Here is a 24,190-nt window from a genome sequence, read left to right as displayed (position 1 = left end):
TTACATGGCTAGTAAGATATAAAATATTAAGTCCCTTGGGGTCTTGCAAACTTGTATTTCCTAACAATTTGGAAGCCATGATGATATTGTCTGAAGCTAAAGAACTCCAATTTCTTGGTCTGGTACCAAATAAAGATTCTTATCTTTTGGGAGAAAGAGCCAAAAAAGAAGAGTGTGAAAGCAGTGAATTTCCCCTCCTATGACAATAAAGCAAGACGGCAGATTATATTCATGAATGATTCTCATGTACAAAAAATTCCTCCATACCAGGAAGGAGAGTATTGACCAGTTTATCTTTAAAAAGAAAATGAAGAGTAATTTTGGAGAAAGGTAGCTTGTTCATTCACCTACAGACTATGGCTACAAAGCAATGAAATGGACTTCTAAAGAGAAATTGCTCAATTGCTTTTATACTAAACATTAAATGTAACTGACTAATGCTATAGAAAACTATATAATACAAGTTAGAACAAATGGAAGTTGTCTAGTGATAATGTAAATGAATCTTGTTTTTTGGAATTTTCACTCTGAATTTTAACTTTTAAAACCTGAAATGAAAATTCTGCAGGACTTGGATGTGTACAGTCCTACATTTCTATGTCTTAATAGAAAAATAAATGCCAGGTAACATTGTTATAAATGAAGCTCTCATATAAATTACACCAACGTAGCAAATGGCATATGTGAACTGGCCTTCACTACAAAGCACTGACACACAATAATCAGTATTTTTCCTATCCCTTTATTTAGAAATTCTGACACATTTATTTTACACCAACGTAGCAAATGGCATATGTGAACTGGCCTTCACTACAAAGCACTGACACACAATAATTAGTATTTTTCCTATCCCTTTATTTATAAATTCTGACACATTTATTTTATAGACATGAGATAACATGCATTCATAATTTGATTCCACCTCAGGTTGTCTACCCAGAGGAGCCACTGCATTTGGCAATGTGGATGAAACAGCAAACAGGACAGATATAGACCCCCGAGTTTCTTCTAGTAGAGAGGTGGACAAGCCTTCTTTTTTTTATTTTTATTTTTTTAAAAAGGCCAGGTAGCAAATATTAGAGGCTTTGCAAGCTAAGACAGAATGAAGGACATTACTAAGGTACTCAAACAAGGAAACTTTTTACAAAATTTTTATTCTAAAAATTGCAAACTCAAAATATCGAGTACAATTTTTTTTTTTTAGTAATAGAGGTCTACGAATGGGAATAATGGGATTTTTTGGCAGGGGAGAGGAGGTAACATTTTGTTCAGTTTGGGCTAAAAGCTGGTATTCCCTCACTGGAATAAATTGAAAATGTTAATCTGTTAATGCTGATGTGTAGTGAGATTTCATATATTTCATCTTTGAAAGTATCTTTTCACACAAATAGGTCAAGGTACTAAATACTGACACATCCACCCATGAGCATGTGATTTTACTTAAGCATATTCATCACTTGTAAGGCATTTGCAGGATTCATCTTTTTGGTATTTGCCCTTTAGCATGTCATTCATTCAAGATGAATCATTTCCAACAGAAGATTAAGAGGAAAGTCTTCAATTGCAGTTAAATGCTTTTAAAATTTAAAAATTTTCTTTGCACTGCATCAAGGTCCAAAAAACTGCTACAGGAAAATATATCCACTAAAAATGGATTTGGCAATAGAGCGCTGTTTTGACTTCTGATAGCACAGAAAGTATATAAAGCAGCTTGACAATCTTGTTATTTAAATTTGAGTTTTTATTGAAATGAATTTACCATATTATGTTGTTTTACCTTGTAATTTCAGGTCAAATTCATTAAGAAACATTTTCAAGTCTGTGGCAAAAGCTATTTTCCAAAGCTACTCAGTATTAAAAAAGTGTTTGAGGATGGGTCTTCTCATTCAGAAAAATTTCAATGTCAGCCAAGAACCCAAAAAATAAAAATAAATCTTTAGCACTCAAATCAAATCAGGATATTCAGGTTCTGTTTGTCACAAAAAATTTATGGAACTGAAGATGGTTAGGTCCGCAAGAGCAAATGAAGTTCACTGTTGACTAGTTCAATAACACCAATATTTCCTGCAAACTACCTGCTGATGCATAATCAAGAGCTATAGGCTTCAAACAACTTACATTTTCACAAGGTTTATAAATTTGACCAAATCAACTTTTTTTTCTGCTCCATGCGTTTTTCCCCAGCATCAGTTGCATCACATCTTAGTAGATTCCACTTCAGGTCGTACTGTTTCTCAACTTTTTTGAAAATATTCCCACTTGTAGTTCCATAAATTCTTCAGTCACTTCTAATCCAGCAATGGTTTCTCAAAAAATAAAGCTAGGCAGTACTGACTAGTAAGAGGCAAAGAATTAACGGTGTCATTTGATGTTGTGTCCAAAATCCTCATTCTTCAAACGACTGTTCTCATCAAAAGGCTGATACCTTAATTTTCTCTGGACACACTTCTTTGGGTTGGTTACTATCTTCAAGCATGATATAATTCAGCATTAGTAAATGGTTTTCTTTGCTTGGCTAACAAATTGGGCACTTGTAAACACTTTGGTTGCAGCCTCATTTTTATTTTGTGAAATTCTATGATGTTTCATTTAAATTTTCTAATTCTTCTGACTGTTGTTTTCCAAGAGTTAGGAATATTGTGATGTTAGTCTGATACTGTCAGTTTATTCTTTTACCAGTTACAGTGTCATTGCATTATAAACCTAACATACCACCATATAATAAAACAGTCCATATTCTAGTATGCCTTGAAAACATATCAAAGTGTACTTTTCTTGTTCTGAGATACAGGGCATGAACTGGTAGCAGAAAAAGTAATAAATCTAGCAATACACAGGGCATTCTAAATGCTTTCAGGTTATATCTGCATCACCATGATTCTGTAGCTTGCCAAGCAGCAACGTGAAACAAGACAGACTTAAACAGGTTCTGTAGCAGCTACTCAACTTTTCCATTATAGCAAAAAAGGATCCATAGATAATATGTAAATGATTGTGGCTGCATTCCCATAAGAACTTATAGACACTAAAAATTGAACTTCATGTAATTGTCTGGTATCAGGAAATAATCTTTTGAATATTTTTCCCAACCATTTAAAACTAAAAGCCATTTTCAGTTCACGGGCCACACAAAAACAGGCAGCAAGCTGATTCTGGCTGCAGGCCATAGTTTGACAACCCTTGCTCTAGGAGACTTAACAGACTATATGAGTCTGTAATTAATGGTTCAGGAACACTAAAAAAATTATCATCCAAGTATCTTACATCTAAAACCTAGACTCTACAAACATTCAGACTGTCTGGAACAAAATAAAGTAAAACTTAGACCCAGTAAAAGTCAAAATGTTCCCCTACAGAAGTTATAAAATACTATACAGGTGCTCAACCTACAATGAGGTTACATCTGAAAAAATACTAACATTCATTTAATGCAGACAACAGCATAGAGTCCCCCAATTTACAATGGTTCAACTTATAAACTTTGACTTTGCAGTGGTGCAAAAGCAATACACATTCAGTAGAAACTGTAACCCCATCATAGGTCCTAAGGAGCGCCTAAACTTTTGATGGGGTTACAATACACCCACTGTAAAGTTGAAAAATCATTAAGTTGAAAGATAGTTAAGTTAGGGATTATGTATACTTTTTAGGGACAGAGCCAGAACTGATACAAGTTAAGCGATTGAGCAACGATGTGGCTACTAAAAAGGTTTTACATTGATTTCTCAAAGAATAGCTAACTATTAGTTGAACAGAATTTAAATGTTAGTTTTCTCAATAAAAACTAACACTGAAATCAGAAGCAAAAAGAAGTTTCACTTCCTTTTTAGCAAAGACAAAATGAAGCCAGTCAGAAACTTGCTACACTGTGTTAGATTTTTTAAAAAGCCACAGTTACACCAGATGTATTTTTTAAGTATATCCTTATGAATAAATGCATTCCTGAAAAGGAGAAATAGAAATCCTTACTTAGCTAGTTGAGGTACTCATAAAGAACAAGAATAAGCCAACACTTGAAATGCAGAAAACTCAGACTGATTTTTCAATTAATGGACTAATAATCATCTAGGGTTAATGAAGGAAGTTACTGAATTCTGTTGAGTTGCCCAAATAAAAATGAACAATATCCCCCAAATGAGTATTTCCAAAACAAAATCACCAGTCATCAACATTTATAAGAAAACATTTTGAAGCCTTTATTTACAAAAGCTTTAAAAACAAATAATACCCTCTGTTTTGCAAATAATGTTTTGTTTAAAAAGGACCACCCAGTTACAGCACTGTAATATGAATAAAGAATGTACAAGGGAGACAAACCAAAGTGACTAACATTTGAAGATTTGCTAATATTACTGATTGAAGTGTAGGTAACACACATTATAACTTGTAGTCCATCATTTCAGGGTACAGTTAATGATTACCAAAGTCTTCCTACACATGCTCTGGTCTGGTCACATATTCTGCATGGCTAAATATTTCACAGTCTCTTTTGTCAATATATATAAAATAGATTGCAAAGATATACACAAAAAAATAAACAAGCATTACACTCCTCAGGTAATTTTATTAGCTATATATATATATGAGAATATATATATATATATAATTTGTTTTGTACCAAATCTTTCCATTATTTACCTTTGTAGCAACTATGAAAGCGCAATTTTTGTCTTCTAATTTAATTTAATCTGGTACAAAATATACCTAAAGACTTGTTATCTTTGGATTTTAATAAAATTGATTTGTGTAACCAACAAATCAAGAGCATCATAAGTATGGCTACAAAATAAAATTTTAAAAAAAGACAAGGGTAAATGCTGATGGAATAAAAATAAGCAAATCAAGGGAAGTGTGCTATCATAAAATAACTGTGGCTTCAACATCTTGAGTACCAGTTTCCTGGCAGATACTAAATATCCAATCACAAGGGATTTTTCCTGAAGGGTGTAAAGCTGGTTTGAAAATTCTTCAGTCACAGAGCAGCCTACACATGCCAATTAGAAACTGACAGACACTAGATGTGCTTGGAAGATTAAACACTACATACAGAAACAGCAGTTACTAAGCTCCTCAGTAGTTTCTTGTCTTTTTTTTTAGTTTCGCTGAATCGACAGTTTGCACAATGAATATGCTATATTCTGTGAGTCAAAACCAAGTAAATACTGTGTAAAGTTGGCAGATGGTCATTTTTCCAGCTAAGATCAAGAAAAAACAAAATTTTTGATAAAACAGAGGTTTTGAGTCAGAAACACTCTCTAAAGTGCAAAACTGATGGTCCACAATCTCAAATAGCTAAAACTCCTGCAGAATGGAAGAGAGAGACATGAAATAGGGAAATAAATTACAGTCAGTGCTAGTCAATTTAGGAAAAGGGAAAAATAAACCAAACTCAAGTAGGTAAAGTTTATCAAAATATTCAGTGATGTAGCTTTCCCCACTCTCTGTCACACACGCTTGCTAACAAGTATATTAAATTAAGGCCAAATTTAACCTGAATGCATTTTTGTTTTGTTTTTTGTTTTGTTTTGTTTTATTAAGATCTGAGATAGGAACGGTCATACTTAGTAGTGAAAGGCAGACAATAAAATGGGCCATGAAAGGGGGGGGGAAGGTACTGTCTGTTGTTCAAGGGATTCAACCAGAGATAAAACCTATATACAAGCATGTGTGTAGCTCGAAATAAAATAAAAATAAAAGGACTATTTCATGTCATGACTGCTTGTTGGCTTCCTCTTCATATGCATTCCCTGTGCCATTCTGTACATAGGATGAACCAGAACCAAGGCCATACAAATGACCACAATATTTGGCATCATCAATATGATCTTCAAAGAACATCTAAAAAGGAATTTTGAAGAAAAAAAAAAAGATAATTTTAACCAAAGGGAACCACTTGTAATTTATATTTCAGCAATGTAAGTACTGACTGTTCACTGATGATAATGATGGCTCTTTTCTATGGTGTTCCTTTGAGGCTACACATTTCAGTTCAATGAGTAAGACTAATGTCCTCAAAAGTACAGAGCTCAGAAACCAAAGGAAGAGACTACGAAAAAAATGTACAAATGCACGTCTTTTCCATTTAGGCCATTTTTATAAGAATTTGTCATCATGGAAAAATATTTATTCCATTAATTTAACAATACTCAAGTAAGAATGAAGAAAGCCAATGATGGTGGAAAAAAAAGTTTAGGTTCATAAGCTGTCTTAAATCTACAGGCAAGGCTGAGCTGGCTATAAATAAACTGTAAAGTCATGGACAGTAAAATCCAAACATTCACACTCTATTACTGTCATTGAAGAAGCCAAGAAAAATAAAAATAAATTAGTGCCAGAAATCCACCTTTAGTTAAATAAACCATTAAGACATTTTTAAAATGCAAAGCTAAAAAATCTAAAAGGTTGTTTCAATTATCTAAAGAAACAATGGGAAGGACTCCAAAACAAAATATTTACGTGTCATGAATGGATAGTCCAAATCACTTCTGAATCAACAACACTACTTAGCAAAACAGCTTTAATGCTTTCTATTGTCAATACATTGCTCCAAAAAGTTTTTCAATTCTCAGTCTCAGTCAATTCTTTCATGTCTAAGAGAAAATATACTCAAATCCACAGATAATTTTTGCAAAAAGGAAAACTTATAGCCAAGAAAAACCTCACTTGTTTTTGCACAACCAATTTTCCTGTTTACCTATAGCTAGGTGTATCTGTGCATCACTTAATTACTGAAGAGTGGATAATGGGTTCATTAAGTTTCATTCTTCCATACCTAACATGCCTTTTGCCATTTAAGGAGGGTTTTCCTAATGGGGTTTCTGATTCAACTAGGACGTTGGATTTATTTTATCCCTTCAGAATTCAACTCCCCTTTTAAGACTCAATCCAGTAAAAAGCCTGAGTCCTTCTCTATAAAATCTTCAAAGCACTGAAGAATGACATGAGCAAATAATATATTTATCACCAATTTAAAGCCTAAAAGTGGGCCATGCTAGAAGAAACCTAATACAAAGATTTCTTGCCTTGTAGAAGTACCAATGGGAGTTAGAACTCTGGAGTTTTCCCACTAGTAATGTGTTTGATCATGGAAGTTATTAGCCTGTTTTCTCACCTGAGAAATAATATGGCTGGACCTACATGATTTCCCAGGTAGTTTATGTTTTAAAATTTTTGGTTCTATGATGAACATGTTCTCCCAGTTCCTTCTGAACTACATTTCAAGATGACTTATTTTTGAATACTTTTAAGTGTGGTGGATGTGACTCATATGGTATCTCTAAATATATCTTTACTTAGTAGGTACTTTTTGCCCAAAATCTTTGGCCATAAGATTTTTAATGTTCTCAACCTAACAACCAACTGAGAAAAAGGCAGTGATGTCTTCATACTTCTCTCATTTTGAAAAAGGCCATTCCTGTGAGCAATGAATCAGATCCTGCCTGATGTTGTGGTCCTATCCGTTCCAGCTCTAACTGTTCTGCCACCTCCTGTAATCCACCCTAGAAGAAATAAAAATTGCTTGTCAAGAAGGAAAATATTGCAACACCTACATTCACAAATTATAAACTTAAGACACTGACGAAAATAAAAATAAACTTTAGTATGTAAAGGTGAATTTTATAAAGATTGGGGGGAAGAAACAGAGAATGTGAATTACTAATGTATTTGTTGAATGTGGAAACAGTATCATTTAATAGAAAACAAGATCCTAATTGGGAAAATGTATCTTCATTATGTTTTAGGGTATATGACAAATAAATAACTTTCCTAGATATGGGAGGGAAGCAGACCATATATAGGGTAATATTTATCAAGTACACTCATGGTCTATCAATCCAGTAATAATTATAAAACTGCATAGCTAGTATAACACCATTTTTTTCATATTTCCTTAAACTTCCCACCATCCATTTGTAGTTTTCACTTAATTTTTACAAAACAAAGCCATTATGAATAACCAAATCATTAAGAATATGCTAAATGCTTAACTATGGTTTTGTTTGTTAAGATGCGTATATTCACACAACTCCTTAGAGTGGTCTGCTATAATCCACCTATGTTAATACTGCTAAGAATAAAAAACAAAGATGAGAGTGGAAAGAAAGGAAGAGAAAGTAACAGAACGAAAGAAAGTGGGAGGAGAGGGAAGGAGAGTAAAGGGAGGGGAGAATGAGGATAGAGAGTGAAGTAAAGAAACAACAACAACAAAACAAAAATTCTTCTCTAGATTGTTAAGGCCTCCACCAGCAAAATGGCCCTTCTGTGCATCACAGCTTGAAACAATGCTTTACACAGCAGTTGCTTCTGTGCTAAAAATAGCACGAGGATTAGGTATCATTAGCAGCTGCTCAGGAGAATACAGAATAGAACTGAATAGAACAGCATGGCTGACTGTAGGTCAAAAAGCACCTTTGTTAACCTGAATTTTAACACAGCAGCTTACTCAGGACACATTCAGAATATCTATACTTAGAAACTTCCAGTAACAACCACATAACGAGCAATAATTTGGTTCCCTGTTCCTGCAAACTGTCATTATACAGACATGTCAATAAAAAAAAAGTCAAGTGAAAACATGTAGGCCTCGGCATGCAGTGCTTTCACAGGGTGGACTGAGTTTCTCAAGGGACACCCTACTGCAAGTTCACTTACTGGAAGTCCCCTCAAATTACACAGAAGTCTACTGCTACAAACATAAAGTAACCTTTCTTGAAAATTTCTCTAGTCATATGCTGACCATATCCCTTGTTAAAGGTAAACACTGACCAAAAGAAAGCTTCTCATCTTCAGTTATCTGTTAAGACCAGTGTAACCAACGTGGTGAAACCCTCTCTCTACTAAAAATACAATTAGCTGGGCATGGTCATGGGCACCTGTAATTCCAGCTACACAGGAGGCTGAGGCAGGAGAATCACTTGAACCTAGGAGGCGGAGGTTGCAGTGAGCTGAGATCACACCACTGCACTCCAGCCTGGGTGACAGCAAGACTCCGTCTCAAAAACAAAAAAAGAATTAATGTTTAGAATTTAAAAATACACACTATGCAGCATCAGAATGTTACTACTATCTAGGCAGGACCTACACATTTCCCATCGTACTTAACTGTAACAAGCTGACATCTTTTGGCCAGAAGAAGAACCTTTTAGGTATGTAGTTTTATCCTAGGAACATTATCCTATCACTAGAACTGACACAATAATTTCTAGCCATGAAAAGCCAAAAGGAAAGAAAAACTCTTTTGCCACATTACTGAATACATCTGCACATCTCTGGCCACCTTAGATTCTATCTTGTAAGAAGAGATTCTATGCGTGTTGGGAGAAAGAAAGAAAGAACACTGGTGTGCACATGAGAGCCTCACTGTCCTCTGATTTTTGTTTTTGTGATTTTCAATCTGGCAAGCAATGACAAGAATCTGAGCTAAGCTAGAAATCTGTGGAAAATTCTGCCTTCTGCCAAGACATACTGAAGCTCTGAAAAAAGGATTCCCTATAAATTATCACGTATGCAAGAAAAAAAAAATCACATGACCAGATAATATAATTGCATTTAATGTAATACTGTAAAATATGGTTTAAAACAACATCCCAGCCTAGGCTCTCATGACAGTCCCTTGGTCTGAACAGTGTGCTTGCTATAGATAATGCCACCTGAAGCCTTACTTTGAGATTTTTGCAGCTCTTCATGAGGTACTTCACATCATAAATTACAGGAAAAAACAATCGAAGGATCTCAAAGAAGTCAAGTTCTTCTTCAGGCAAGTTAGAGTTGGTTAGGATTTTGATTAAGTAGCCAAAGTCGTAACCACTATAAAAGGGTTAAAAGAATAGAGAAGAGGGACACATAAATACCATAAAGATTAAAAAAAAAAAAGTTTATCTGATTTAAATTTAAGCAAGTCACACTATAGTCCTTCCAAAAACATTAAAGAAAAGTGCACACAAGAACAGAGAAAACAAACATTGAGAACTGTAATGGGAAAATGCTGTCATCTTACAGTATTAAGAACTTTATCACTTTATTATTCAGAGATATCAACACAGATCTACACTATCAAACCAAGCCTGTGGTCACGAAAATACTAGTTTGTTGATATTTGAATAGAGAACACCAAAAGAGCATCAAGCTGCCCATAGATGTCTCAAAATACTTTTTTAAGTAACTATGGAAATGGAGAAATAAAGATGTATGGAAACTTGGCCAGAGGAGTTAGCAAATGTAGCAAGAGAACTAGCATTCGATAGGCAAAAGTAATGAAGTCATCCCATCTTTTTCATAAGGTGGTCATATATATTATCCAAAGAATAGGACTGCAACAAGGTATTTTCACTTCTCTTAAATGACTATGCTATTAAGTAGTCTCGCCCTCTCTTCCTTCACAATTCTCTTCCTCTCAGTGTGGCTCCCTAAGAGTCATTATTAATGGAAATGTTGCACATGGAAGAAGTGAAGGGTAGTAAAAAAATAACTACTCTCCTCATTATAAAATGCAAACTCCTACACTCTCAAATCCAGACCTCTTCTCCCTTTGTCCGGCCTTTTCCACAGTTTTCTGTCTCCCTACACTTCCAGGCCATGTAGACACATCCATCCCTTGCCTACTTTTCCTTACAGGACCTCTGAGAGGAAGCCTATATGGCATTTGCTTACTAACATTAAAAGTTTAAGATTATATTAGCACTTAGGATTTATAAACTTCCTAAACTATTCCTTATTACTTGAAATAGAACATGAGGAAAACAGCTAATGATATTTAATGGAATAAAATATTATATCTTGATAAATATTTAAATATATCAGTCTAACTTAGATTCTAAACTCCAAGAAGACATGAATGAAACCTGTTTGTTTTCGTTCATCTTAAAACCCCAGTGCCTAGTGCACTATATTTTGTCAGAGTATTTTTTAAATGAAAGAGTATGTCATATATAGTAAAAGGATAGGAAAATACTTTCCAGTTCTTTTGCATCTTCATATCTAGGGAAGAAAAAATGACTTAAAAAAAGTTGTTTGTATCAAGAGTCTTAAGTTGTGTCTCCTAAGGTACGCGTTCAAGTGGAAAAGAGACAAAAAAAGATGATAGGTAAGAATCAGTGTGTTCAGTACCTACAACTCAACAGTTTCTGCTTAGTACACATCAAAGTTGCCCACATGAACAGTCCTTCACTATAAACATCCCACAGATCAGATACACAAACTAAACCAAGAAGGAGACTCAGATTTAAAATAAATGTGTGAAGTGGATCAAGTGTAAGAGTATTAACATCTATGTAACACAAAGCTTTTTCAAAACCTAACAAAAGTAACCATTCTGAAGGTCACTTTTAGTCTCTGGGTCCTCAGTTTAGTTTACTTAGATGGGAAAACTCTTTCTCATACATGGAAGTCTGTTTCACAAAATCGGAACTAGTTTCCTTACCAGAAACACTCTTAAATAATCTAGTTTCATAACAATAAAGAACTTAAAACCACCAGTTATTGAGAATTTACTGTTTATAAAATTATCTTAGTGACCATTAAAACACGTCTTCAACGTATTTCTTCAAAGGGATGCCTTATCACTTTATTTTTAAAAAAATTAAAATCTACCTCCACACCCATCCCTAGCATTTTCTTTGCTGTTTTGAGATAGTACTTATCACTATCTAACAAATCACAATGTGAACTCCATTTTTAAAAACTGTCTGCCCACCCCCATGAGAATATAAACTTCATGAGGAAAACAACTTTTGTCTGTTTTATTCACAGCTTAATTCCTAGAATCTCATCTCAGTGCCTGCCATATGGTAAATAACTCAATAAATTTCTGTAAATGTAAATAAATGGTTTCCCCTGTAGAACATTAAAAACTAAGGTGTAGAAATAGTAAAAGAAAACCCTGGATAACACCAATTCCAAATGGCATTACTGGATTTAAACCAGGGTCTTTCACTTCTTAGAGAACCCGTACTGTTTCCACTATGCAACATGTTTCTCACAGGCAAAAATGGATCCCATATTTTAAATTAACCTTTAAGTAGACCAATATTAGCCTCCTAAGAGTTAGGAGACAACTCTATATGGCAGTCAACTCTTTCTAGAATTAAACCTGAAATTGCAAACACAGTGCCCCAAGTAAGTGTGGAGCAAGTACGAGATGGAAAAACAAAAGGCATTTTCAATGTAGTCGTTTTACCTATGAAATGACAACCATTTGACCCCTTCACAGAGGACCACTCCAGAAGTCATAAGAAGTTCTGCAAAGTACTGGGTCTCAATTCCTTCCTCCTCATGTTTTTTAAACTGGATACCAGATGTTGTTAGTAGCTCTATAGAGTCCTGGGCATACATATCCTCCCTGGCAGAAGAAAGAGAAAGACAACATTCAAACACGCCATTACTTCAAACAAGCTGTTCTTCTGCTTACATCGATAACTACAGTGCCGGAAAAGAGACAGAGGACTGGCTTGAGTCCAGCTGTTCCAATGCTTTACATATATGCAAGAAAAATGCAATTTAAATACAAGGGTCATTATTTCAGAAAAGTGTTTCAAATAATAAAAAATCATTCAGAGAGTCCAAAGGTACAATTTTAATCTTTACTATTAACTCTATTAGCCTTTCATACTTAAATACATTTAACTGGGTTTGGAAAAGGGTCTTCTACTCACCAGGGGCTACTATCACAGAGTAACAGACAAGTTTTCTCAGAGACTCTGAGTCTCAGCAGCCACTGTAAGGCTGCCACATGGAGCTGCAGCCATAGCTGTGGGGCACATGCCCATCTCCCATGCTCTCAGCAGCACCAGGAAGGACACCCGGTGGAAAACGTCTCATGTGGACGAGTTAAACTACACTTCATCTTAAAGAAGGAGATGCCTCATTTCACAAATGATGAGCCTTGCAAATGGCTCCAATAAGCAACACGGTTTAAAGTTAAGGACTGTGCTGTAACAGCAATAATTTCTTCTGCCAACAATCCGATTCCTAAATGACTGCCTTATAAAATCAAGCCAGGCAATCTAAATATAAACCAATTCTTCAAGACTTCACTTAAGCCAAAAAGAAAGCCATCTCCAACCACAAATATATTTCCAACCACAAATATATGTGTATCTGAAATATTAAATCAAAAGTTCCCAAAATACAGTATATCTGTATCTGAAATATTAAAACAAAAAAGCTACCAAAATACAGATATATTTTTGAGAATATGTGAAAAAGTATTTTTTTATTTACTTTTCAAATTGTAAGAATACTGGTTTCTACCTCTTGGCAAAAGGAATTCCTGTTAAACACTTTTGACAAAACTAAACCATAGGGTATATTTCACTTGGGCCAAAAAGCATCCTTATGGTTAGTCCTTTGGAAATCAACTTATTTCTATGTCTGAAAAATTACAAAGCTAACAATGGAAATATTTTAAAACAGAAGGAAACCACAACAATCACTTAGAAGTCAGTCTCCCCTGGAAAATCCTTTAGGAAGGGTAACAGAATAAACCCAATGAAGTAGTTGTTTTTTTTTTTTATTTCCTAGTGAAACCGTAGCTTTCCTATGCTAAAAATATGTACCTCAAAAAATTAGAATCTCACTCATTAGGTCCCAATGCTCACAATGAGGCATGCCTTAGCAACTATAAGCAACCAATAAAAAACAGATTCTCCTCCAGGCTCACATCATTCTTGGCCATTTGCCAAGGTATAGGTATGCAAGTGGTTTAGCCCTTTTTCTCTCTACGTTTCTAGTAACACCCTTCACCTGTTTCCTTGCAGCATATGGCTTCACCCCACACCTGCTTTACAAAGAAATATCAGACCAATATTCCTGTCTTTCTTTACATCTACCTATGTGAAGATGGTTCTTTAGACTCCAAAGACAGACTGCCTCATCACCGAAGCTAACTGCTACCAATGCCTTAGACGCTATTTCATGCCATTCCTCAAAGGACTTGTCAAGTGCCTATCTTTATCCTAACATACATCTCCTTAACTCACGAACACTCAAATGTCTGTGTATTATCTGTAAAACAAAATAAAAACCACTATTCTGTTGATTCTGCTTTCCATTCTTCAGACAGGGTCTGGCTATCATCCAGGAAGCAGTTGCTTTAACACGGCTCACTGCAGCCTTGACCTCCCAGACTCAAGCAATCCTCCTTCTGCAGCCTCCCAAGTAGCTGGGACTACAGATACGCATCACCACGTCTGGCTAATTTTTCTATTTTTGTAGAGACAGGGCTTTGCCACATTGCCCAAGCTGGTCTTGAACTTCTGAGCTCAGGTGATCTGTCTGCCTTGGCTTCAAAGTGGCCTCCCAAAGTGCTGGGATTACAAGAATGGGCTACTGCATCCAGCCTCCCTTCTTATGGCACTCTCCATCTCCTCCTTTACACTGCTACTTTCCTTAAATGAAGCATCAGCATCCTTTCTGTTACCACTGAACCCAAGATGCCCTGTAATTTCTACAATCCTATTAAATAATTCTCTCAAATATCAAGAAATACTGCAATCACCAAAAGTGATTTCTTTTTTATTTATTTAGAGACGGAGTCTCATTCTGTCCCCCAGGCTGGAGTAAGTGGCATGATCTCGGCTCACTGTAAGCTCCGCCCCCCGGGTTCATGCCATTCTCCTGCCTCAGTCTCCCAAGTAGCTGGGACTTCAGGCGCCCACCACCATGCCCAGCTAAATTTTTTTGTATTTTTAGTAGAGACAGGGTTTCACCGTGCTAGCCAGGATGGTCTCAATCTCATGACCTCGTATCCGCCCGCCTCGGCCTCCCAAAGTGCTGAGATTACAGGCGTGAGCCACCGCACCCGGCCTCAAAGTGATTTTTAAAAAATTTATTTCAACCCTCTTTGACTCATCAGTGACATTACTTCCATGGGTTGCTTTTCTTCTTCACAGCTCATCAGTATTCCACCTCAATTTTCATAGATATATCAACTCCAAATTCAGTTTGGAGAGAATTCCCATATGTTGATCGGTATTAATAATTCTTAGACTTTGGCAATAGAGAGAAAACAGAAGAGTTACAAAACACTGAGTTATAAAGGCCATGACCAACTTTCCTCAGTACTAAATCCCTAGTGTCTAGCAGTGTAACTGACACTTATTCTCGCCACCCTATTAAGAAGCCAATTTTTATCTTTCTTCAAAATTTCCAAGATTTTCTTCACGGTGCTCTCTCTATATTAGGCACTACTGGTTTATCTTCCAAATGACTTCTTCTACGTAATGTTTTTCACTGTATCCTTCTCCTTAAACATCTCCTAACATCAGTGTAAATCAAGCCTGTCCAACCTGCAGCCAGTGGGCGCCCAGCATGGCTGTGAACGCAGCCCAATACAAATTCATAAAGTCTCTTAAAACATTCTGAGAATTTTCTTTTTTGTGGTTTTTTTTTTTTTTTTTTTTTTAGCTCATCAGCTATTGTTAGCATTAGTGTATTTTACGTGTGGCCCAAGACAATTCTTCCTCCAATGTGGGCGAGGGAAACCAAAACATTAGACACTCCTGGTGTAAACGGCAGCAAAACTTGGCAGTAAACTTTAGCAGTCCTTTCTGAGTAAGAAAGAAAAAATGTCACTTAGATGCTGTACTAAGAAAGCAGTTGTTACCGGAACAAAGGTGTTTCTAGAAAAGGAAACTGTCAATTTTACCCAAACTGAGAAGCTGATGGGTTACCTCCTTCTCATGTACTGAAATCACAATAGTATCTAATTTAAAAACAATGTACTAATTCATATGAACAAAAAGTAACATGGAGCAAATGAAATGGTAAAGAACTAATTTTAATAAAGGTTTATCATTTGAGAAAAAGCAGAGGAGGCAATTTTCAGTGTTTCAGAGCCGTAGTTCTTATAAAAGGTTATCAGTTTGAGTGGAGTACTTTTCACCCTTTATAACCAGGGTGTCCAATCTTTTGGCTTCCCTTGGGCCACACTGAAAGAACTGTCTTAGGCCACACAGTAAATAAACTAACAACAAGAAAAAATATCGTAATGTTTTAAGAAAGTTTATGAATTTGTGTTGGGCTGCATTCAAAGTCATCCTGGGCCACGAGTTGGACAAGTTTACTTTATAAGGTTCTGTAGTCTGTATGTGTGTAAAGATAGATATAGATATTTTTAAAGACAAAGTATCACCCTGTTGCCCAGGCTGGAGTGCAGTGGTGCAATCCAGCTCACTACAGCCTTTAACTCCTCAGTTCAAGCAATCCTCTTGGTTCAGCCTCCCTAGTGCTACAACCACAGATACACAGCCACCACGCCTGGCTAATTTTTTTTTTGTAGAGACAGAGTCTATGTTGACCAGGCTGGTCTAGAACTCCTGGCCTCAAGCAATCCCCCTGCCTTGGTCTCCGAACAGAGTGTATTATTAAATCCAAAAGAATGAAATGGAGAGTCAGGCTAAACACAGTGTAATTATAAGCCATACTACAACACAGACATCATTACTCTGCTTTTCCTAAGCCCTACTTTCGTAAAATTGTGTATATTAAATATCTTTGTTTATTCGAAAAAGAACAGGAAGAAAGAATTCATATATTGGCACTACCATTAATTGCCTACAGCTTCTTTTACTATTTTTCCTATCAGATATTAGGATATATGACACAAATGTGGGATGTCAAATAGAAGAACAATGCAACATTGCAACACAGTTAAGTACTCACTTAACGTTATCAGTAAGTTCTTAGAAACTGCAACTTTAAGCCAAAAGATGGATAACGAAACCAATTTTTACCACAGGCTAATTGATAAAAACAAGAGTTAAGTTCCTATGGCCTATTGCTGGTCACAAAAAAATCACCAAACTTCTAGATAAAGACCAAAATACTTCTAATATTAAACACTGAAATAAATGTGAGCTATATGTAAATTTAAGAACAATTAATAAAAACAAGTAAGATAATTATTTGCTCCATTATTCAGGTGAGGGGTGAAGAAAGCCAGAGCCTATTCTGGCAGCTCAGGGCGCAATGTGGGAACCAACCTTGGTCAACATGTCATTCCGTGGCACGGTGCACTCACTCACACTGGGACAACTTAACCACACCACTTCACCTAACATGCACAGCCTTGGGATGTGGGAGGAAATCAGAGGACCCGGGAGAAAATCCACATACACACGAGAACGTGCAAAACTCCACACAGGTAGTGGCCCGGGTCAGAAATCAATTTTATTTTTTCTGAATGTTACCATGAAACAATGTTGCAAAAAATTGACATCTGAGGTCCTGCTATACTGAGATTGTATTAAATATTTTATTCACCCAACTTACAGTTTGCAAATAATCTGCCCTTCTCCAAAAACACTCTAAAACTTCCCTCAGCTATCAAGACTACTTCTAATAATAATATAGAAAAATTAAAACTAAGGAAACTGGGTGGAGACCCAGGGCTTGAGTTAGAAAGCAGATTCTGACATATGATAAACACCACGTTCAAGGATACTACTATTTCTCCTATATGTAAATTAAGAGAGCTTTTGTGGGCTGAAGTGGCAACATAATGATTATACAATACTGACTTGAAAGGAAAACGTACCCAAGGTTCCAAAACACATCTTACTGCATTTGACAGTAATCTACTCATAAACTGGAAAATGACTGCAATAAAAATCTTTACAAGAAGGATAAATATTATAAAAGGCCATATTTCAAACTGCACACAAAATTTTTCAAAGTAAAACTAAACTAATGTGGTAAGATTATTTTTTCTATCAGAAGTACTTTCAATACTCAAAGTTTTCCAAATACAAAAAAAGTTGCAGTCATATTTTAAATATAAAATCTTTAACATCAAAGTATCTTTTGTTCCCATAGTAAAAAAGAAAACTATGCTTTTGAAATGTTAAGTTTTACATATTTCCAGTATAAATACACCAGATTCACCTAGCATGTCACCATACTTGAGGAAAATCAATTCCTAAGATTAAAGAAAAAAAAAAGTCTGGGTTATACAGTTATTTCCCACTTACGTCAAATTAAATTTAAAATTAAACTGCCAAGTTGAAGTTCCTGGAGGGTATTCTCCTTGCTCATTCATAAATGTCAGTCCTAGCTGAATTATCTTTAATAAGTCTACATTACACCGCAATAGTTGGTATTGATAGTCAGCATTGCTCCTGAATTCTCCAATGGGTCTTGCAACCACACCTGGAAACTCGGTGTCCTGTAAAATAGTTTTAAAATTCATTATGTACTGAACAGTGAAAACTACAATCCACACATTCTTAACTTTTGATGCAAATCAAAGAATCCTACAGATGATATTCTACACATTTATATTCAATTACAAAGTATCTTTTAACTAGAAAGAACCTCACTTTTTAGAACCATAAAACTCTATAAACTTAACCTTTTCTTAAATATATCAAAAAAATTACTAAGTATGAGATACATGTGATAAATGTAACTACTTACTCTATACCCAAGAAAGGGGGGAAAATCATAAATTCCTATCTCCCAAAGGATACGTGAAATGATGCTCCCAGTATTCCAATGCTAAAACCAAGTTTCTTGAAGAACAGGTTCAAAAGAATGGAAAACGCCCTGTACTTTCCAATTGCTTCTCTGAGACAAGGTTTTTCTCAACACCAAAATCCTAAGAAAAACATCATTAGCTTCCTAATTTCTCCGGCTGAAACAATATTCTCTCTATAGTCCACAGAAAGCATGTTGTCAAGAACAGCATGCCACCCACTCACTCTTGTAGGATGTTATCACTTCTCTATGTTGCCACTCTTTATTATCTGAGAAATCAATGATCACTATGAATTTCCATTGGTTAAGAAAACAATTTTAGTTCTAATAATGGCTAAGTATATCTTTATTAAATAGTATGTTACCTACAAACATTCATATTTTAACCAATCAAACTGCTCCTCCCCAAAGTAATCCATTTGTTTATTTTTATTAAAAATACTGACACAAAGATACATCAGTTTAGTATTAGAATTCAAACCAGGGCTAGCTAAGAATAAAAACTACCTATCAAGTCACTATGAAACAGTAAAGAAATCACTATTTCTCTAAATTCAGTGCAATTCAACAGTCACTTTATTGGATGCTATATGTGTTACGCTAGGTGCTGGGAGAGAAAGGATGATTAAAGCACTTGCTTTATAGAGCTAATAATAATCTAGTGGATGCAGAAAATAGTAGGTAGCTAACAGAAATAGTGTAATGGTAAAGAAGAAAAATCACTAACTGGTTACACAATCAGGCAGATTGAACAGCACGTGCAAAAGCAGAGTTGCTTAGTAACACAGTATATTCACAGAACTCCAGTGTTAATTATGAAAACAAATTGCAGACCAATGTTTCACTGGCACATCTGATTTTTTTGTTTGAGGAAGAGCTCCCTAGCTTCTGGGAGCTCATGTGGTACTCCCAGCTAGGCTTTGGTGTTAATAGGAGCAGACCTGGCACTCACAGCTAGGCCCTAATGTTCTCCTGTTGAACGTAATTTCACAGAAATTCAACCTCAAATAAGGCCACTCCATAATCATGCCCAAACAAGGACAAAAAAATAAACAACCTCAAACCACAAAATGACCAAGTATCTCCATCCTGGCTAAATGAATGACTGTTCCTTCTCTGCAGTTTTAACCTCATTCTAGTCTCTCATTTAAGACTTACTAAGATATCCAATCACAGAATTACCCTGGCTTCCTGACCACATCCAATCCACAGTAAAGCCCTGCTTCCCTTACCTTCCCCAAGACCACCTGACGCAAGCCCAAATCCTTTCTAACGCTCTCTTATTCAAATGGCCCATGGTTCCCAGGAATTCCAGTGTGTTTTCCCTCACTGCAATGAGGGATACCCAATCTGTCAAATCACAAGTGTACTCCTGATGGTTTTTGGCTGGAGGGCAGTGACAAATTTTTGTTTTCAAGGTGAAATTAATCCCTAAAAGTATCAACCAAAAGGGCTGAATTCAAGACTTTAAAAATTTCCTTTTCCTCCTTTATATGAAGCGTTTTAAAGACCCGCTTGTGGGCATACCATAGCAACGTAATTATATTTTCGGATAACTTGACGAATTTTCTTCATCTCTTCATCCAAGTTGCAAGCCCAAACTTCACAAATTCTTTGGCTATGATCTACAGTTGCCGCTGGCATAGTGAGGGCACAAGGGAGTCTAGATGCCAAGCATCAAAATGTTATACTTGATTGAAGATTTCTTTCATAAAATATTTTATCCTTTATTTATGTACCTGTCAAAACAAACAAACAAACAAAAAAACAACATAAAGACCAGATATATCAAATCTGAATCACAGAATGATCTGGTAGGAACCTAAGAGATTATTTATTCAAAGTTCTTGACTCACAAAAAAAAAATCAAAGTTTAGAAAGTAACTTAAGGTCACACAGCTAGCCTGTAGGAAGAAAAGGACTACAGCACAGATTTCCTGGTCCTGATTTCAGTTATTTTAAAATAACTCTTTTATGCATACATACTAATCATATTTTTATAACTTTCCACTGAAGATTTATCTGAGTTCAGCTACTCTGCATAAAACTTTATAAAGCCATCCATTTCCAGACAAAAATGAAAAATTACTTATACACATGTGACAAGACTAGATGTTACCATGCCAAAGGTGGTATTTACTTTTATTCCTCATTAACAAAACAACCAAAATCCGACTTGATTACAAGATCTACTTTACTGGCATTTATTCATACTAGACTAGAGGGGTCAAAAATGTTTGTAAATGCTCTCAGAAAAAAGTAACAGCCACAGAAAACTATCTGAATGTTCGCAGTTGCAGAAGGGAAAAAGAACACAATAGAACGTCTAAAACTCAGAGCATACTCCCTGGTTACCAAAGACAGAGCTCACATTTCTGCTCTATAAACAGAGTTCGTGTTGATTCTTGGGCAGGGAAATTTCAAATTCTTCTGCATTTTCCACATAAATTTGAAAAAAAAAAAAAGGGTAAAAAGAGGGTCTTATGGCCCTCTTCTAAACTCTGAAGAGCCAGAAATGTAACTTCGAATTCTAAACATAAAGTAACCAAAGGAGATCCAGGACACCCCTCCTTCATAACTCTCCCACCCCGATACACACACACATAAGCACACACACACACAGATTTGGAAACACCCTGTAGTTTAACATTGCTTTCCTCCACCTCTCTCTCTACTGCAGTCCCAGAAGCCCCAAAGAGGCACCAAAGGCCTTCTCATTACTGGAGATAGCATCTCCGTACTGCAGGTTCCCAGAGAAACGAGAGGACGGCACCGACGCATTCAGTCATAGATAACTCTCTTCCCTGGCAGAGAGCCAGTGCGAAGGTGCTGATAACATTGACTGGAGCTACACTGACTCCCAAGCACTGCTGCGTGAAAGAATACGAAGAGCTGAAGATCTAGGCCACCGCCCTCCACTCCCAATCTCCATCCCACTTCGAAGCCTCAGGTACAAAGCCTTTGCGTCATCACCACGCGCCAACCCCTTGACAAACCCCCCCAACCCCAGTTACCCAGCCCCCAACCCGCCGCCAGGCTCCTTCCTCCGCCAGCCGCACTCCAGCTGGCGCCATCGCGCACCCTCTCAGGTTCATCGTCCCCGCCCCCTTTCTACTTCCCTAACCCGCCCCTCCCCCCGCAAGGCTGCGGCGGATGCAAGATCTACTTGTGTCGCTGAGCTCGCGCTCCTCCTCCTCCTCCTCGCCATAGAGACAGCACCCGGCGGCGGTGGCGGTGGCGGTAGCGGCGGCGGCAGCGGGTGCCCCATAGACACCTCTCGCCCAGCAAGGGGAAAGGCGAGCAAGAGCTACGCCGTACCGTGCTGCGCCGTCGCTTTTCGCACGTCCTGGCGGGGGCGCTAGATGATGACGCTGCACGCAGAGGGGGCGGAGTACGCAGGTGACGGCGGGGCGGGTGGTAGATCGCTGAGTGGCCAGGCTGCCTGACTGGTCGGCTTGGGCGTCTGGGCCGCGAAGGTGGGACCGCCGGGTGTGGGCGGCAAGTTCCCCTCTCCAGCGTCCCGCCGTTCGTAGCACGTCCCCCAGAACCCGGGGAGCGCAGGCAGGACTGGCTTAGAGAAGACGCGGGCCCTAGCGCTTGGGCCACGGACGTGCCACCCCTATCGCTGGAGAACCGCCGGGCCGAGCCGCTGGGAGAAGCAGGCCAGAGCCTTCCAGGGCCTCTGGCCCGGGGACCCGAGGAGAATGAGCTGGCTCTTTCCCCTGAGCAAGAGCGCCTCCTCGTCCGCAGCTGGGTCCCCCGGTGGCCTCACCAGCCTCCAGCAGCAGAAACAGCGCCTGATCGAGTCCCTCCGGAACTCACACTCCAGGTGACTGGTCGGTGCCTCTCCACCGGAGGAAAAAGTAGGGTGGGAGGGCGGGCTTGTCCTAACCACCCTCGCAGCGCCTCAGGTCTGCTCCCCACCAGCTCCTCATGTGGTTTACCTCCCTTGGTTCTGGGTCTCACGTTTGCTCTGCCACTCCTGCCCCCTTTTACTAATTTCCTCCGGACCCTCCCTGCCTCCTGCCGCACCGCTGCCCAGCGCTTCTAACTCGGATTTCTTCATCCCTCCTGACACATCGGTGCTGACTGTAATCTCTCTGATAGTCTATTTCCAGTATCCCTGCTGCCCCGGCTTCCCCACTAATCTTTCCCTTTGCCCACCTGATTGCCGCGTCGGCAGAATTGTTAAAATACGATTGTGGAGAGTAATCTCCAGGTTTCACAAAGAATGGGAAATAGAAACTGTTGCAACATCAAAGGAAAGGGAAGCCAGAGTTTTCTTCAGTGAATGCTTCTCGTCTGAGAGTCACGTATCACGTAGTCTTCTTGAGTCTCAAGATTTACCCAGTTCCAGCAGCCTCTCCCCATCTCACTGCTGCCAATGCCTGTACATTTTCACTTCTTTCATAGTGTAGTCCCCACACTCAAGAATTACCTTATGTTCATCTTGATTGTTCTGTTGTCTTCCTATGAGTTTTTCATTTTATCGTCGTCAGTTTAGAAATATTTTTACAATTCGTATTATTTCAGCTCTTACTGTGTATTGGTTTGCTGCAGCCTTTTACATTGCGTATGTCTATGGCCTCTAATGGTTTTAAAAAATTAGAACTGCTTCTTTATATTATATGCATTTTGCAAGTATATTTACTGAACAGTTTCACGCTGTTTTAAATAAAGATTTAAATAAAGATTTAAAACTTAACATTGTTAAGTGTTAACATTGTTAAGTCCGTAACCCTTTTTTTTATTTTTGAGGGTGGGGGGACGGGACGGACTCTCGTTCTGTTGCCCAGGCTGGAGTGCAGTGGCGTGATCTCTGCTCACTGCAACCTCCTCTTCTGGATTCAAGCAACCCTCCTGTCTCAGCCCCCGGAGTAACTGGGATTACAGGTGCACACCACCATGCCCCGCTAATTTTTTGTATTTTTAGTAGAGACGGGGTTTCACCATATTAGTCGGGCTGGTCTCGAACTCCTGACCTCAGGTTATCCACCCGCTTCGGCCTCCCAAAGGGATGGAATTACAGGAATGAGCCACCTCGTTGGGCCCCTAACGCTTTTGAAAACATTATTTTCATACAGTTAAAAAATATATATCCTGAGATAACAAAATCGAATAATTCCTATCTAAAATGGAATAATTTTAAATTAGATGGTCTTGTTAGTAGAAAAATTCACTGCAAAATCAGTTTGGCTGAAATAAGGCCTGATGGTGGCTGAACTTTAGGTGTTTATTGGTTCCTTGTCTCAATTGTTCTGTTTGTTCAGAACTTTCAAAAGGTAAAATTTTATGCTATTTAATAGAAAAGAATGGCAGACTATTATTGGTGGCTTTCGTATTGGAAAATTAACTTCACAAAGTTCTTAAAAGTCAGTCTTACTCCAAGTCATATTCTGTACTGACCTTTAAGAGCTACTCTCACAAGGTATGCTTATAAAATAAGGTGACTCATTTTTGACATGTTTGTTTCCTTAGAAGTTGTTACCTTGATAAACTATTTATATGCTGTACTAGTCCTGCTATGGCAGAAACACTTTTTTAGAATCACACTTTTGGAATTAATTGCTTTTAAACCGTAGTAGGTAGTATTATGTTAAATATTTTCATTGCTGACTCATTTTTTTCTTCGAGGTTGGAGTTTAATTTTTTAAATACTCCAAAGTCTCTTCTAAGGCTGAAGTAAGGGAAGTAATTGATCTGAAATTTGTAATTTTGG

General features: G+C 37.5%; 2 protein-coding genes across 6 annotated transcripts in view; one reads left to right on the top strand and one right to left on the bottom strand.

The window, feature by feature from the left end:
* Positions 1 to 4,171: 4,171 nt before the first annotated feature.
* On the bottom strand, positions 4,172 to 21,863 carry CNOT7 (CCR4-NOT transcription complex, subunit 7). 3 transcript variants are annotated; one of them, XM_011934884.1, is made up of 8 exons: positions 21,135 to 21,412; positions 20,827 to 20,901; positions 19,999 to 20,210; positions 17,967 to 18,160; positions 12,176 to 12,337; positions 9,663 to 9,807; positions 7,389 to 7,499; positions 4,172 to 5,838 (listed from the first exon to the last, which is right to left on the bottom strand). In XM_011934884.1, the coding sequence occupies exons 3-8, from the start codon at positions 20,113 to 20,115 to the stop codon at positions 5,710 to 5,712; spliced, it is 858 nt and encodes a 285-aa protein (XP_011790274.1). In that variant the 5' UTR covers positions 20,116 to 20,210; positions 20,827 to 20,901; positions 21,135 to 21,412; the 3' UTR covers positions 4,172 to 5,709. The 3 variants fall into 3 exon arrangements, with proteins under 3 accessions (XP_011790274.1, XP_011790272.1, XP_011790273.1); XM_011934882.1 differs by lacking the exons at positions 20,827 to 20,901; positions 21,135 to 21,412 and adding an exon at positions 21,638 to 21,863; XM_011934883.1 differs by lacking the exons at positions 20,827 to 20,901; positions 21,135 to 21,412 and adding an exon at positions 21,486 to 21,570.
* The window catches only part of VPS37A (vacuolar protein sorting 37 homolog A (S. cerevisiae)), a 49,590-nt gene continuing 46,939 nt past the window's right edge, over positions 21,540 to 24,190 (top strand). For 2 of the 3 annotated variants that reach the window (XM_011934887.1, XM_011934885.1), the window contains exon 1: positions 21,540 to 22,300. In XM_011934887.1, coding sequence (XP_011790277.1) covers positions 22,176 to 22,300 — 125 coding nt within the window. In that variant the 5' untranslated portion in view covers positions 21,540 to 22,175. The remainder of the gene's footprint in view (positions 22,301 to 24,190) is intronic. The other variant, XM_011934886.1, reaches the window with a different exon arrangement.

Source organism: Colobus angolensis, unplaced genomic scaffold (genome assembly GCF_000951035.1).
Source record: "Colobus angolensis palliatus isolate OR3802 unplaced genomic scaffold, Cang.pa_1.0 Scaffold14, whole genome shotgun sequence".
In the NCBI taxonomy this organism is placed as follows: domain Eukaryota; kingdom Metazoa; phylum Chordata; class Mammalia; order Primates; family Cercopithecidae; genus Colobus; species Colobus angolensis.
The sequence above is the reverse complement of the archived record's forward strand: the minus strand, read 5'-3'. Positions and strand labels throughout refer to the sequence as shown.

Bases quoted from the DNA above. Each gene is read 5' to 3' on its own strand.
- CNOT7 (XM_011934882.1), bottom strand. From the start codon at position 20,115: ATGCCAGCGGCAACTGTAGATCATAGCCAAAGAATTTGTGAAGTTTGG. The intron at 7,500-9,662 runs GTAAGGCTTCAG...TATTTCTTCTAG, and splicing joins AGAGCTGCAAAAATCTCAAA to GGTGGATTACAGGAGGTGGC. The intron at 5,839-7,388 runs GTATGAAGACAT...ATTCCTTTTTAG, and splicing joins CCTTTTTCAAAATGAGAGAA to ATGTTCTTTGAAGATCATAT.